Below are 15,174 nucleotides of genomic sequence, written 5' to 3'. Positions count from 1 at the left end.
TTTTATACAGCACTAACATATTCCACAGCGCTTTAGTTTGCACACATTATCATCACTGTCCCCGATGGGGCTCACAATATAGATTCCCTATCAGTAGGTCTTTGGAATGTGGGAGGAAACCGGAGGACCCGGAGGAAACCCACACAAACACGGGGAGAACACACAAACTCCTTGCAGATGTTGTCCAAGGTGGGATTAGAACCCAGGACTGCAAGCGCTGCTATCCACTGAGCCACCGTGCTGCCCCACCTTATAAAGCTCATGGACTGTAATATACACCTGTATATATGGGGAATGTGTTCACTTCTCTATTATCTACATATATTTCATGTTCATTCCCCACCTATAAAGCTCATGGAATGTAATATGCACCTGTATATATGGGGAATGTGTTCATTTCTCTATTATCTACATATATTTCATGTTCATTCCCCACCTATAAAGCTCATGGACTGTAATATACACCTGTATATATGGGGAATGTGTTCACTTCTCTATTATCTACATATATTTCATGTTCATCCCCCACCTATAAAGCACAGGGAATATAATATACACCCGTGTATATGGGATCTGTGTTGATTTCCTAATTGTCTACATATAAATCATGTTCATTTCATATCCAAGATGCATAAGAAATCTATATTACCTCTTCATGTCTTTTGACCTATAAGTTATGTTCATTCCTTTTCTTCATTCTTTAGTACGTCCCGTCATGTACACTATATACTATATTCATACTAGTATATACTCTATATACTGTTACATACACTATATACTGTATACAGACACTTACCTTTGCTGTCGTCGGTCTTCAGAAGCAGTCGGGGTCTTCACACACCTGCCGCCCCCAGTACAGCAGTCATGAGTGGTCAGCAGGATATTGGGGTGAGAGCTGAGCAGCTTCCTGTCACCTCCTCTGCACACAGCTGCCATGTCCGTCCTCCCTCTCCCTCTGTCCCGACTGCCTGTCTAGTGATGGCCAGAGAGGACGGGACACGACTTATACACAGCAGCTGTGGAGCAGGGGCCCTGCTCTCCTGGAGGTGGGGAGCCTGTGTACTGGGGAGCCTGTGTACTGGGGAGCTGGCACCTTCCTGTGCCCCATACTGCTGCAGAGTTCTCACAAGTCCAGTCTCACAAGCAGCAGCAACTGCAATCTGTGATGGCGCCTCCTGCTGGACATAATGATGTTTTCTCTCAGCGAAGACATGAGGTATTTACTGAGGCTACAGGAGCGGCTCAGGAAGTCCACAAAATAAGCGTCCACCATGAACCTGTCCACTAGGGCCTGGTGTGACTACATGGCAAGGCAGACACCTGTACATCATCAAGTGTCAGCCAATCACAGGAGTGCACATAAAGCGGAGTCTGTGATGGGCTGACGAGGTGAGGCACAAGTGTACTGCCGCGCAGTATTAGGGGCCCCTCTCCAGTCTCCCCCTCATAGCTCCCTACTGTTCCTCATTGTGCGGGACTGTCCCGGTTTTGATGCTTTGCCCCGCTGTCCAGCACGGAATCCTGACACGCCCCCTTGTGTTAAGCCACGCCCCCTGCAGTCTCTTATTCTTTCGGGGGGGAGGAAATAAATCCAAAGAGATAACCTTATGTCTTTTACTAAAATTGCTTTATTAAAGTGCAAGGTAGGGAGGCAATGGTGACAACACAGTCACCCAACAAATGACTAAAAACAAGTGATACACATAGGACACCGAGAAAAGACAGCTGCTGACCCATAGCAAGAAAATATTGGTATAGCAGTCGGCATTAAGGGTCAAATTTTACAAAACCAGTAGGGTTACATGGCCAGTTTCTCAATAGCCTGCCTGGAAAATTACTAAAGGCACAGATGATTGGCCTCGGGGAGACCAAAACATCCAACACCGCGGAGACACCATCACGTGTTTCTCAACGCAGTGATCCAGAACACTGCCCCCATCCCTTATGCGAAATATGCAAATGCACGTAGGATAGCTGCGGAGACACCATCACGTGTTTCTCAACGCAAGCAGTGAATAGCCAGGCCTTTCCCCGGGAAGGAACAACTACGGGAAGGGCAGCATCCAATAAAGGAAAGCATCCAATAAAGGAAAACCACCTATGCCAAGCATGGGGAAAGGCCTGGCTATTCACTGCTTGCGTTGAGAAACACGTGATGGTGTCTCCGCAGCTATCCTACGTGCATTTGCATATTTCCCATAAGGGATGGGGGCAGTGTTCTGGATCACTGCGTTGAGAAACACGTGATGGTGTCTCCGCGGTGTTGGATGTTTTGGTCTCCCCGAGGCCAATCATCTGTGCCTTTACAGCCTTTTACTAGGCACTGCTCCTAATAGCCAGATTCCTACTCCACACTGATGAGGGGCAAACACCCCGAAACAGCTGTCTGTGGATGGATACCATGCTTGGCATAGGTGGTTTTCCTTTATTGGATGCTTTCCTTTATTGGATGCTGCCCTTCCCGTGGTTGTTCCTTCCCGGGGAAAGGCTTGGCTATTCACTGCTTGCGTTGAGAAACACGTGATGGTGTCTCCGCAGCTATCCTACGTGCATTTGGAAAATTACTAAGTCCCATAAAGAACAGTGTCACAATAAGCCATATAAGCTAGTATAGCATAAATATAGACCGAGACTTCAGTAGGCAATAGAAATAATCAATTAATACATCACCCCAAGGTATGGTGCTGAGCAGATGCAGGATCCCGGTGTCCGCCCCGACGCGCGTTTCGGAAACCCTTCGTCAGGGGGCGCATAGTGCAAGGTAGAAAATGTGCTGTATAAATAGGCCAGAACCCGGAAATAAATGCCGGCCATAACCCGGAAGTGACCGTGCGTGTCATAGCAACCGCCGGTGCAATAGAAGGAGATGGCGTCATCCAGGTCATGTGGGCCGGTACACGTGGGGCCCCACGTGATCCGCCCACAATAAACGCTGGGTCGCCATTCACCAACCAAACAGCCGGCGGGCGCATGCGCAAAACAACGTCAAGTACGGGAACAGCCTAGAAAGTGAAGGGGAGGAGGAAAGAGGGAAAATGACGCGGCGATCCATAATAAATAGTGCAATAAGACTAACGGCAATTCTCAAGGTATGGGGAGTTAATATTCACATACATAGACTAGAAGCAATAATAAATTATTAAATAGAGAAATTATTGAATGACAAAAAGTTATTTTATATCATGTGGGTACATGTTATATTGCAATCGGCCATATACAGGTCCTTCTCAAAAAATTAGCATATAGTGTTAAATTTCATTATTTACCATAATGTAATGATTACAATTAAACTTTCATATATTATAGATTCATTATCCACCAACTGAAATTTGTCAGGTCTTTTATTGTTTTAATACTGATGATTTTGGCCTACAACTCCTGATAACCCAAAAAACCTGTCTCAATAAATTAGCATATTTCACCCGTCCAATCAAATAAAAGTGTTTTTTAATAACAAACAAAAAAACCATCAAATAATAATGTTCAGTTATGCACTCAATACTTGGTCGGGAATCCTTTGGCAGAAATGACTGCTTCAATGCGGCGTGGCATGGAGGCAATCAGCCTGTGACACTGCTGAGATGTTATGGAGGCCCAGGATGCTTCAATAGCGGCCTTAAGCTCATCCAGAGTGTTGGGTCTTGCGTCTCTCAACTTTCTCTTCACAATATCCCACAGATTCTCTATGGGGTTCAGGTCAGGAGAGTTGGCAGGCCAATTGAGCACAGTAATACCATGGTCAGTAAACCATTTACCAGTGGTTTTGGCACTGTGAGCAGGTGCCAGGTCGTGCTGAAAAATGAAATCTTCATCTCCATAAAGCATTTCAGCCGAGGGAAGCATGAAGTGCTCCAAAATCTCCTGATAGCTAGCTGCACTGACCCTGCCCTTGATGAAACACAGTGGACCAACACCAGCAGCTGACATGGCACCCCACACCATCACTGACTGTGGGTACTTGACACTGGACTTCAGGCATTTCCTTCTCCCCAGTCTTCCTCCAGACTCTGGCACCTTGATTTCCGAATGACATGCAAAATTTGCTTTCATCAGAAAAAAGTACTTGGGACCACTTAGCAACAGTCCAGTGCTGCTTCTCTGTAGCCCAGGTCAGGCGCTTCTGCCGCTGTTTATGGTTCAAAAGTGGCTTTACCTGGGGAATGCGGCACCTCTAGCCCATTTCCTGCACACGCCTGTGCACGGTGGCTCTGGATGTTTCCACACCAGACTCAGTCCACTGCTTCCTCAGGTTCCCCAAGGTCTGGAATCGGTCCTTCTCCACAATCTTCCTCAGGGTCCGGTCACCTCTTCTCGTTGTACAGCATTTTCTGCCACATTGTTTCCTTCCAACAGACTTACCATTGAGGTGCCTTGATACAGCACTCTGGGAACAGCCTATTTGTTGAGAAATTTCTTTCTGGGTCTTACCCTCTTGCTTGAGGGTGTCAATGATGGCCTTCTTGACATCTGTCAGGTCGCTAGTCTTACCCATGATGGGGGTTTTGAGTAATGAACCAGGCAGGGAGTTTTTAAAAGCCTCAGGTATCTTTTGCATGTGTTTAGAGTTAATTAGTTGATTCAGAAGATTAGGGTAATAGGTCGTTTAGAGAACCTTTTCTTGATATGCTAATTTATTGAGACAGGTTTTTTGGGTTATCAGGAGTTGTAGGCCAAAATCATCAGTATTAAAACAATAAAAGACCTGACAAATTTCAGTTGGTGGATAGTGAATCTATAATATATGAAAGTTTAATTGTAATCATTACATTATGGTAAATAATGAAATTTAACACTATATGCTAATTTTTTGAGAAGGACCTGTATAGTGTTCTCCTTAGTACAAGACATATGTCCATGGTAAAGCATAGAGAGGAGAGAAAACCGTATAATAAGTCCATGTATGGAGATAATGCAGTGATAACTCTCAAAGAATCTTCATAGTTTGAGTGCCACGCAGAGAATATCCATTGGATGGTAGTAGTGAGACAATTTTCCACTTCTATTCAAACTCTTTACTCTTTTTTCTTTTTCTTTTATCTTCAACCTTCACAGATGACCTTCTCCAAAAGTATGCAGCATGGATGGAAAGGACATCACAGAAATAGCCAGAAGACTAGCCTAAATACACTAAAACTAAAAAAAACAGGTAAAAAGGTTAAAAGGCGTTGGGTAAGAATATGCTATCAGCAAGAGCGCTCGACAGTCAGATGATCACAAAAATGGGACAAAGCTTAAATGCTCATTAAGGCCAAGGGGGTGAAGTGTCTGCAAGGTCCAAATCCATTTCGCCTCTAGGCGTGCAAGCCTATTTGTTAGTTTGCCACCCCTAATACCAATATCCAGGCTGTCAATACCTCTAAACCTAATTAGTTTACCATCACATCCGTGATGTTCCCTAAAATGTCTAGGGAGTGTGGTTAGTTTTGTAATATCTATTGTGGGATCGGCAGCCGCCTCAATTCCACGTACATGCTCACGTATACGGATTTTAAAAAAACGTGATGTAAGACCTATATATATTAGGCCACACGGGCATGTGGCATAATAAATAACCCAGCGTGTTGTACAATTTATCATCTTTTTAATGTCAAATGTTTTTTCTCCACTAGAGTCGGAAAAAACCTGGGTCCGATCCATATTAGAGCACGCCACGCAGTGGCCACAAGGTGAGGAACCAAGACGAGAGGGGGCACTATCGAGGAAAGTAACCCTGGGTATCCCCTCATAGTGACTCCTCGTCAGATGATCTTTAAGGTTCCTAGCACGCCTAAAAGAGATGAGAGGACGATCTGGTAGAATTTTAGAAATAGTTTTATCTACCCTAAGAATTGGCCAGGATTTAGATAGAGCTTCACGAATTTTATGCGCCTGAGAATTGAAGTTGGTCACAAAACGTATTTGTCTATCAGACTGCCTAGACCGGCTGGATATCTGATCATAGACCAGAGACTCACGAGGGGCAGATTTTGCCCTATTGTAGGCCTTTTTGATAGCCCGTTTACTGTATCTGTAGCACCCCCACTGCCGCAGGGCCAAGGGGTACCCGGTACCGGGCCTCTGAGTCTCTGCTCTGGGATTGTCACGGTGGCTAGACCCGGTCCGTAACCCTGCTGTGGGGCGTACAATAAAGGTGGAGGTATGGGATGATGTTGCGGTGTAGTGTAGGTCGTAGTAAATAACGAGGACACCAGGTTGTAGTCTCTTTACCTCTTTACTGAAGGTTTTAGAGTCCTCAGTCCAGAGCGCTGTCAACAGGGCTGTCAGAGACCGGCCGGTCCAAAGGCACATCAGGAGTTTCCTTTACAGGTGGGAATCAGTGTCTACCTTCTAGCGCTGTGTGTTGTAGTCCTTCCCTGCTGAGCTCCCGGGATAGTCCTCACAACTGTTTCTGTCTGTCTCTGATGTTCGTTCTCTCCGTCCCCCAGATGATATGGTAGGACGCACCCGTATGACGGGGTAGTTCTGGAGTTCTTCCGGGACCCTAGAGTCGCCCCTCTCCCACAGCTGCCTCCGTTGTCTGCTTAGGTGTTAAGTGAGACAGCCAACCTATAATTGGCTGTCCGGCCGTGGTTTGCAGTAGTACTTAGAGTCTCTTACTTGCTCGGCGTTCCGGCCACCGACTGTTTGCGCCTCAGAAGGATGTTGCCTCGGTCTAACAGCACGACTCCTTCTGGTCCTAGTTCCTCTTTACTGTATTCCCGTTGTGCACTGGTTAGTTCTGCTCTGAGGAGTCTGCCAGGATCCCATCCCTGACAGGTCCTCTCACTAGCTCTTCCCAGCTACTTCTCACTGTCTTCCTGTCCAACCCCCAGTTTTACCAGAGTGTGAGGAGTGGCCTACTAGATAGGACCACCCCCCCTGGTGGCCGGAGTGTGAAGTGTAGTGTGAGTGTTACCTGGTCAGAGAAACTCCCTTAGTGCCATCAGGCGTACCATAGCTCCCCATAGTGGCGGAGCCACAGTACTGCAACGACCAGGACTCTGGGGCGCTGCACTCCCCCCGGTTAAATCCAGTACTCCCGGACTGGGAAAACAAGAACAACAATACATGTTAACAGAAAACACACAAAATTTTGAAATAGCATAAACAATTACACATAACAGTGCTTCCCTTTATGGGAGGTGAGGACTCTTGAACGTTGCGAAAGTTAGGTCATGCACAGTTTATGACTCTCAGTTCAGTGGTTGAAACAGCGGGGACCCCGGGTAAACAAAGGGGTCCCCTTTTAGAAGTTTTTGGAGCAATTCACCGTCCATTACTCTATTGTCCATTTTAAAACCTGTAACAAAAGATATATACACAAACATTTTCAACTAAATAACAGCCCTTATTAGAATCTCTAAGTTTTGTAGCGGAGGGGAATTTGATTCTGAGTGGTGCGTGTGGACCTTCGCAGCACAGGGGTTGCTACTGGCCTAACAGGGCCCACTATACTTGCTACCCCTGGTGTAGTGTACTGCCTTCTAGCTACACTTTCAGTGAGTCTGGGTAGCACTGGCAGGCTGAAGCTCTCAGGGCTGCTGCTGCTGGCAACAGTAGGTACGGCAGGCTCACCGATAGCAGAGGGAGGATTTGCCGGTTCAACGGTTGGCATGGCATCTTCAGGTAGGGCTTGTTGAGGTTGCGGGGCCGGATGATCTGGTACCACCATTGTTTCTGGTGGGTCCGGCTGTTGAAATGTTAGAACAGGTACCACGATGGCCTGATTTATCTGAGTCCAGGACTGAGGAAAGTCACCAAGGACGGTATGGATCATCTTCTCCTTTTCCACCGGCGGGGAGATTCCTGGGGCCGTGTCCCTCTCTCTCAACTTATCGGGGCAGACCTTAAGGTGATCCCTGGATACCGCTGTCGAGGTCTCCCCTCTGTCCTTGCTGATGAGACAGACCTTTGTGTTGTCGAAATCGGATGGCAGGATGGTATACGGTTCTGCCTCCCATTGGTCATCGAGCTTGTGTAGTCTCCTCTTTCGTTTAAGTACTTGCTCACCAGGTGACAGGGGAATCGCAGGAGGGTGCTGGTTGTAGTCCCTTTCTTGTTTTTGCCTAGCCTGGGCGAGACTTCTTTCCACGCACTCCTGTACTTTGCGGTACCTTCGCTGCCTTTCTGCATCCCAATCTGCATCCGGCGAGGTATCTTCGGGGACTAGGACCCCCATGTCCAGATCAACAGGTAACTGGCTAGGCCTTCCCCTCATTAGGTACGCTGGAGTACAGTTGGTGGAATTTACTGGGATGTGATTGTAGATATCCACCAAGTCAGGCAACTTTGTCGGCCACAGGTTCCGTTCCTCTACGGGCAAGGTCTTCAATAAGTCGATCACCACCTGGTTCATCTTTTCGCACATCCCATTGGTTTGAGGATGGTACGGCGTGGTTCGGATCTTCTTACACCCGTACAGTTGGCAGAACTCTTGGAACACTTCTGCTTCGAATGCTGGTCCCTGATCAGTCAGTACCTTCTCCGGGTAGCAATGGGGCCTACAAAAGTACTGCTGGAAGGCCTTGGCGGCAGTCCTGGCCGTTAGATCCTTGACAGGTACAACCACCAGAAATCTGGAGTAGTAATCTACGATGGTAAGAGCGTAGATATAGCCGGACCGGCTAGGTGTCAACTTCACATGATCCAGCGCGACCAGTTCGAGCGGCCGTTTGGTGATGATAGGCTGCAGGGGAGCCCGTTGGCTGCCACGGTCCTTCCTGCGCAGGCTACATGGACCGCACTCCCGACACCACTTCTCAATGGCTCTCTTCATGCTAATCCAATAGAACCTCCCTCGGAGTAGCCTCTCTAGCTTCCTCCATCCGAAGTGTCCGGCTCCATCGTGGTAGGCTCCCAGAACCATGGGCGCATCTCGCCTTGGCACCACTATCTGCCACACCAATTCATGAGTACGTGGGTCGATGCTCCTCCTGCACAGCTTGCCATCGTGGATAAACAATTTGCTTTTCCCCTTCCACAGCTGTTGGGTTTCCTGTGGATCATCTGGGCCGGGATGCAACCCTGCCTGCGTCAAGAGCTCTTTCACCCGACGGACCGCGGGGTCACCATCCTGGGTTTCCGCCCACCCGTGATGGGGCAGGGGATTCAGCGTGGCATCCGGTTGGTTCCCGTGCCTGTTCTTCACATGATGAGAGTTCTGAGTGGCTTTGGGGCGATGGAATGCAGGCAGCTCCACCTCTTCAAGTGCCTCCGGGTCTTCTCCCGTCTCTGGCAAATTGGGCATTCGGGACAAGGCATCGGCATTCTTGTGTCCTGCCCGGTACTTGATGGTGAAATCGTAGTTTGACAGCCGAGCCATCCACCGCTGTTCCAAGGCCCCGAGTTTGGCAGTATCCAGATGCGTTAGCGGATTGTTATCCGTGAAGACGGTGAATTTTGCGGAGGCCAGGTAGTGTTTGAACCTCTCTGTCACTGCCCAGACGATGGCAAGGAATTCCAGCTTAAAGGAACTGTAGTTGTCAGGGTTCCTTTCCGTGGGGCGGAGTTTCCTGCTGCCGTAAGCGATCACCCTTTCTTTGCCTTTCTGGACCTGGGACAGCACGGCTCCTAATCCCACATTGCTGGCATCTGTGTACAGCACAAACGGTTGGTCGTATTCGGGGTAAGCCAGTACCTCTTCTCCCGTCAGTGCCGACTTCAAACAAGTGAAGGATTCCTCCAGCTCCTCGTTCCAATCAAAGGGGGTGTTCCTCCCCTTGGTCTTCTTTGGTTGGCCCACCAACAGGTTTTGCAAGGGTGCGGCCTTCTTGGTGAAGTCTTTAATGAACCTCCGGTAATAGCCTACCAGCCCGAGGAACTGCCGGACTTCGTGGAGGTCACTGGGCTTTGGCCAGTCCTTGATCACTGTGACCTTGTCGGGGTCTGGGGCCACTCCTTCAGCGCTCACCACATGGCCCAGGTACTGCACTTTAGGTTTCAGCAGATGACACTTGGACGGTTTCACCTTTAAGCCAAAGTTGGACAGGGCTTCAAACACCTCGGCCAGGTGCTTCAGATGGTCTTCGTAGGTCTTAGAGAAGACAATGACATCATCCAAATACAGCAGCACGGTTTCGAAGTTCATGTGTCCCAGGCAGCACTCCATCATCCTCTGGAACGTCCCGGGAGCATTGCACAATCCGAAGGGCATGTAATTGAATTCGCAGAGACCCATTGGTGTCGTGAAGGCCGTCTTCTCTTTGTCCGCCTCCGCTACAGGAACCTGCCAGTACCCACTGGTGAGATCTAAGGTAGAGAAATAGTTAGCAGATTTTAAGGCAGCCAGAGACTCCTCTATCCTGGGCAGTGGGTATGCGTCCTTATGTGTAATGCGATTCAACTGCCGGTAATCAACACACATCCTCATTGTACCATCTTTCTTTTTAACAAGGACTAACGGAGCTGCCCAGGGGCTACAACTGTCTCTCACCACCCCAGCCTCCTTCATTTCCCGCAACATGTCCTTGGCACACTGGTAATGAGCTGGGGGTACAGGGCGATATCTCTCTTTTATGGGTCGGTGATCTCCCGTGGGGATATGATGTTGGATCCCTTTCACCTGCCCAAAATCTAAGGGGTGTTTGCTAAATACCTGCTCGTACTCGTGTACCACCCTGTAGGCCCCCTGTTTTTGATGGGATGGGGTAGAGTCAGTGCCCACATGCAATTCCCGACACCAGTCTTTCGAGTGCTCTGCAGAACCGTTGTCCTCCGCCACGTTTGACGGGACCAAGGGTTCAGGTGTCTGTATCACACTATTATTAACAGTGAACAATTTGGCGAGCGTGGCATACTTGGCGAGCTGAACCTCTTCCTCCCCACAATTGAGGACACGTACGGGCACTCTCCCCCGCCAGAATAGTAGGCCTATTGTCTAAATATACGGGTTCTACCAAGGCCTGGTAGTCCTTTCCCCTGAGGCCTATGGCTGCCCGACCCCATATTAACATTTCGCTCCTGGGGGGTATCGCGATGGGGGTTGAATCACTCACAGTGACACGACCAATCTCACCACCAGTCAGCTCTACCTGCTGTCTCTGCATCAGGGCTCTGATTTCTTTTTGCAGGGCACGTTGTTCACTGTGGCCAGCGGTTTCTGCCACCTGTTGCAACAAAACAATAACTTCTGCAAGACAATTTTCTATAACATTAGTACCAAGGGTCATCATGGGATTACATTCTCGGCGATCAATATCAACAATCACAATCCCTTGGGCTTTCAACTCCACCCGCCCCACCTTGATGGTGACCTCCTTATACCCCACCTGTGGCAACGGCTGACCATTACTGGCTATTATGGTGAAATCATTGTCAGGGCCACGAGTAATATCGGTGTCCTCCCAATACCGTTTATAAAGCACGTAAGGTATAGTCGTCACCTGAGAACCGGTGTCCAGCAAAGCGTTCAAGGGGATCCCATCAACCACTACAGGGAGAACTGGTCGTCCTCCAATGTACTTGGTTCTCCAATGCTGTGGGCCTATCCGTCCTACTCCTGGGGGTTGGCCCTTTGCCCCAGGGGTTGCTCGTTTAAAGGACAGTACCTGGCAAGGTGGCCCACCTGATGGCAGCGGCGGCAAATGGGTCGTCCGTCCTGATGAAAGCGATCGTTGTTCCGGCCTCGGGTCGGCGGAGTCCTCCTCTGTCGCATCCCAGGGACATCCTCTGGTCTGGAGGCCAGCTGGATCTTCTCCTTGGGGGCCTCCTGTAGGGACTGTACCGTCCGGGCCAGGGCAGCGACGCTCTTGGTCAGCTCCTGCATCTGGAGGCGAAGTCCTGCAGGGGAGTCGTCCTCTAGGCTCTGGACATCAGCCTCGGCGGCGACTGGGGCATCCGATGCCACCTCCTGGTGGTATGTGAGAGCGGGACGCCGGGGAGGCGCTGCACAGCTGGGTTGTCGCTCCTGCAATGCCTGGATAGCTTTATCTTTGAATTGTGCAAAAGTCAAGTCTATGCCTATGCAGCATCAATAGTAAAAGATATAATGTTAAAAATAATTTAAAAAAAATTTAGAAAATGGTTATACTCACCTTCTGATGGCCCCCGATCTCCTCAGCGGCTTCCGTTCCTATAAATGCTTTGTGTGCAGGACCTGCGATGACGTCACTGTTACGTGACCGCGACGTCATCGCAGGTCCTTCACACACAGCATCCCTGGGAACGGGAGCGGTAGTGTGCACCGCTGAGAGGCGGGAAAACTCCGGTGTCATCAGAAGGTGAGTATATCACTATTTTCTATTTTAACTCTTTTTTTTAAACAATTATATGGTGCCCAGTCCGTGGAGGAAAGTCTCCTCTCCTCCACCCTGGGTACCAACCGCACCTGATCTGCTTACTTCCTGCATAGTGGGTATAGCCCCATGCGGGAAGTAAGCAGATCAATGCACTCCTAGGTGTGCGAAATCCCTGCGATTCCGCAAATTTAATGAACATACTGCGTTTTTTTCTGGAATGCGATTCCACTCAGGAAAACAGTGCAGCATGTGCACAAAAAATGCGGATTGCATTCTATTAAGTAGGATGCTTAATGTATGCGTTTTTTTCGCGTTTTTATAGCGAAAGACCGTGAAAAAAATGCACACAGCCTTATACTCCACACCTTTCTTCAGAATGGCTGTTCCCTAATCTGCTTTTACATCTTTTTCCATAACTCCCATGGAAATCAATGAAGAGGACCACTAATATTCACGGCCATCTCTCTATACATTGGAATTGGCGTGCACCTATCGGACAGTGATGACTTATCCTGTGGATGGGCATTAACTATTTATGGTGGAAGTACCCTTTTATTAGGCTGTTTAATGAGTAAAGGGGTTTTCTATGAGTCGAAAAATTCTTAACCTGAAAAGGTTTTGTGTTGAATATTATTTCAGTGCATTTTTTCTTGCTTTGATGTTCTTTCTGGCCCCATTATCGGGGACACATGCCACTCCTTGGCTCTCAGGCTTGTGGCCATGTTGCCAGTTCAGCTTACTACTATTATAACTTTACCTTGTGGCGTCCTGTTCCCACCATCTTTATCCTGCCACTGTACAGCCAACGACACCTCCTTTTCCATCTCTATCCTCCGGATCCATCTCTTGCTGCACTAATCTATTCTATCCCATTTACATCCCCTTGCTCCAGGTCACCTTTCCATATGTGATGGGCTGGAGGCTCCTGAGATGGTGCTCGGTGTGGAGCTCCTGTGGGGTAAGTACAGTGACTATGGAATATGGCGTCCTCTACATGATCTGTGCCCTGCAGGGACATTAGTGGAGGAGACCACACTTGGGTTACAGTCACTGATGGCGTCGGCCCTATCCCATGTACTACATGTGATGGATGATGTGGGGCATGATGGGGCAGTGACATCAGTCTGGGAAAGCCATATGACAGATGCCATAACATCACTGTCATCACGTGACCCAACTCCACACAAAGTATCGGATTAACCCTTAATTCCCCGCCATTTGTCACAATCACTACAGCCGTCCAACATTATAATAAAAGAATATAAAGAAGACGCAGACACAATGAATGGGGTTTATTAATTTTTATTGTTATCTATTATATTATTTAGTTTAATTTATTGTAATCATCCAGCGCCATTTATAGGATTTACTGCATAAAGAGTATGTGACCCAGAGGAAGGCGAAACAACCCCATGTGTGGGGAAAAATTCCTTCCTGACCCCATGTCCTGGCGATCGGCTAATCCCTGGGTCACTGCAGTGTCAGCGCTGGATGGGCCCTGTCACCCCTGTACATGGGGCATTATATACTTATCTAATACTTATATTTCTACCTTATCTTTATCTCTAGGCTATATAAAGCTTATGTATAACTAAGGGGGCACTTACACTGGGCGATTATCTATACTTAGCTTTTTTTTTTTTTTTTTTTTAAATATACCTATCCTTTCTTACCTATATTTATCTATCCTTACTTATCTATACTTATCTTTTTTTTAATTTTAAATATACGGGGCCTATCATTTCTTAGCTATATTTATCTATTCTTAACCTTACTTATCTATACTTATATATTTTTTTTTATTTTTTATTTTAAATATACGAGGCCTATCATTTCTTAGCTATATTTACCTATACTTACCTATTTTTTTTTATTTTTTTTTATTTTAAATATGCGGGGCCTATCATTTCTTAGCTATATTTACCTATAGTTATCCTTACTTATCTATACTTATATATTTTTTTTTTTATTTTAAATATGCGGGGCCTATCATTTCTTAGCTATATTTACCTATACTTATCCTTACTTATCTATACTTATCTTTTTCTTTTTTTTTTTTTTTATTAAAGACTAAACATACCTATCCTTTCTTACCTATATTTGTCTATTCTTATACATTCTTAGAAATACTTACCTAGAATTATTATTTTTACCTATACTTAGACTTATCTTTTCTCTTTTTTTATTAGACTAAATATACCTATCCTTTGTTATAATTACCTATACTTATCACTTAGTTATATTTTTGTAGGTCCCTGATGGTGTTGGACATCCGATGCTCTGGTCTTCTCGGCGTGGTCTTCTGGAAGCTCAGGTTCGCAGCTTGCTCTGGTGTTATTGAGCCGGTGTCTTGTTGAGGGTTTTCAGTTGAAAAATGGAAACCCTCCGAACAGCTTAAAAGCAGGGAACCTGGGATTAGGCTTAGTTGGCTATAGAAAAAAATGCAGAAAAAAGTCATGGTGAAGTCAGTGACTAATCAAACAGTTTTGACTTTAAGTATTGAAAATAATAGTTCAATATTAAAAGGAACCTGTCACCAGGTTAGTACCATATGAGGTAAGGCCAGTACCTTTCAGCCCTGATATACAGCATTCTAATATGCTGTATACATGCCCCCAACCAAACCTGCAAGACAAGCAAGACCTTTTATAATATTCACCTACGGGAGGTCAGGTCCGATGTGCATCGCTGTCTTGGTCCAATGGCTCCCTTCTTCTTGCAATGCCGTCCTCTTTCTTGCTTCGTGTGGATGATGCGTCCTTCGTCATCCACAGTGTCCCCGGTATCACACTCCTGCGCAGGCGTACTTCTCTCAGCCCTGTGAAGGGCCGATCAATGTCCTGCAGTGCTCATTCACCAGGAAAGTTCAAAGAGCTCCGCCGCATGCGCACTGCAGGACTTTACTCTGCCCCCTGGTCATAAGTACGTTTGCTCAGGAGCGCAATTCCGGGGACATTGT

At 47.2% G+C, this 15,174-nt stretch overlaps 2 protein-coding genes across 15 annotated transcripts in view; one reads left to right on the top strand and one right to left on the bottom strand.

The window, feature by feature from the left end:
• Window positions 1–15,174, top strand: part of LOC143765697 (uncharacterized) — a 247,057-nt gene that overhangs the window by 147,867 nt on the left and 84,016 nt on the right. For 7 of the 11 annotated variants that reach the window (XM_077252623.1, XM_077252626.1, XM_077252625.1 and 4 more), the window contains 2 exons: window positions 13,108–13,173; window positions 14,467–14,529. In XM_077252623.1, coding sequence (XP_077108738.1) covers window positions 13,108–13,173; window positions 14,467–14,529 — 129 coding nt within the window. Of the gene's footprint in view, window positions 1–5,052; window positions 5,147–5,609; window positions 5,667–13,107; window positions 13,174–14,466; window positions 14,530–15,174 lie in introns of all 11 variants that reach the window. The other 4 variants (XM_077252628.1, XM_077252632.1, XM_077252630.1 and 1 more) reach the window with 1 other exon arrangement.
• Window positions 1–15,174, bottom strand: part of LOC143765695 (protein kinase C delta type-like) — a 90,226-nt gene that overhangs the window by 57,011 nt on the left and 18,041 nt on the right. For 2 of the 4 annotated variants that reach the window (XM_077252618.1, XM_077252619.1), the window contains exon 8: window positions 13,502–14,644. In XM_077252618.1, the coding sequence (XP_077108733.1) occupies window positions 14,579–14,644 (66 nt within the window). In that variant the 3' untranslated portion in view covers window positions 13,502–14,578. Of the gene's footprint in view, window positions 1–13,501; window positions 14,645–15,174 lie in introns of those variants that run through there. The other 2 variants (XR_013213448.1, XR_013213449.1) reach the window with 2 other exon arrangements.

The sequence above is a fragment of the Ranitomeya variabilis genome, chromosome 4 (genome assembly GCF_051348905.1).
Source record: "Ranitomeya variabilis isolate aRanVar5 chromosome 4, aRanVar5.hap1, whole genome shotgun sequence".
In the NCBI taxonomy this organism is placed as follows: domain Eukaryota; kingdom Metazoa; phylum Chordata; class Amphibia; order Anura; family Dendrobatidae; genus Ranitomeya; species Ranitomeya variabilis.
This window is presented reverse-complemented; position numbering and strand designations above follow the sequence as displayed.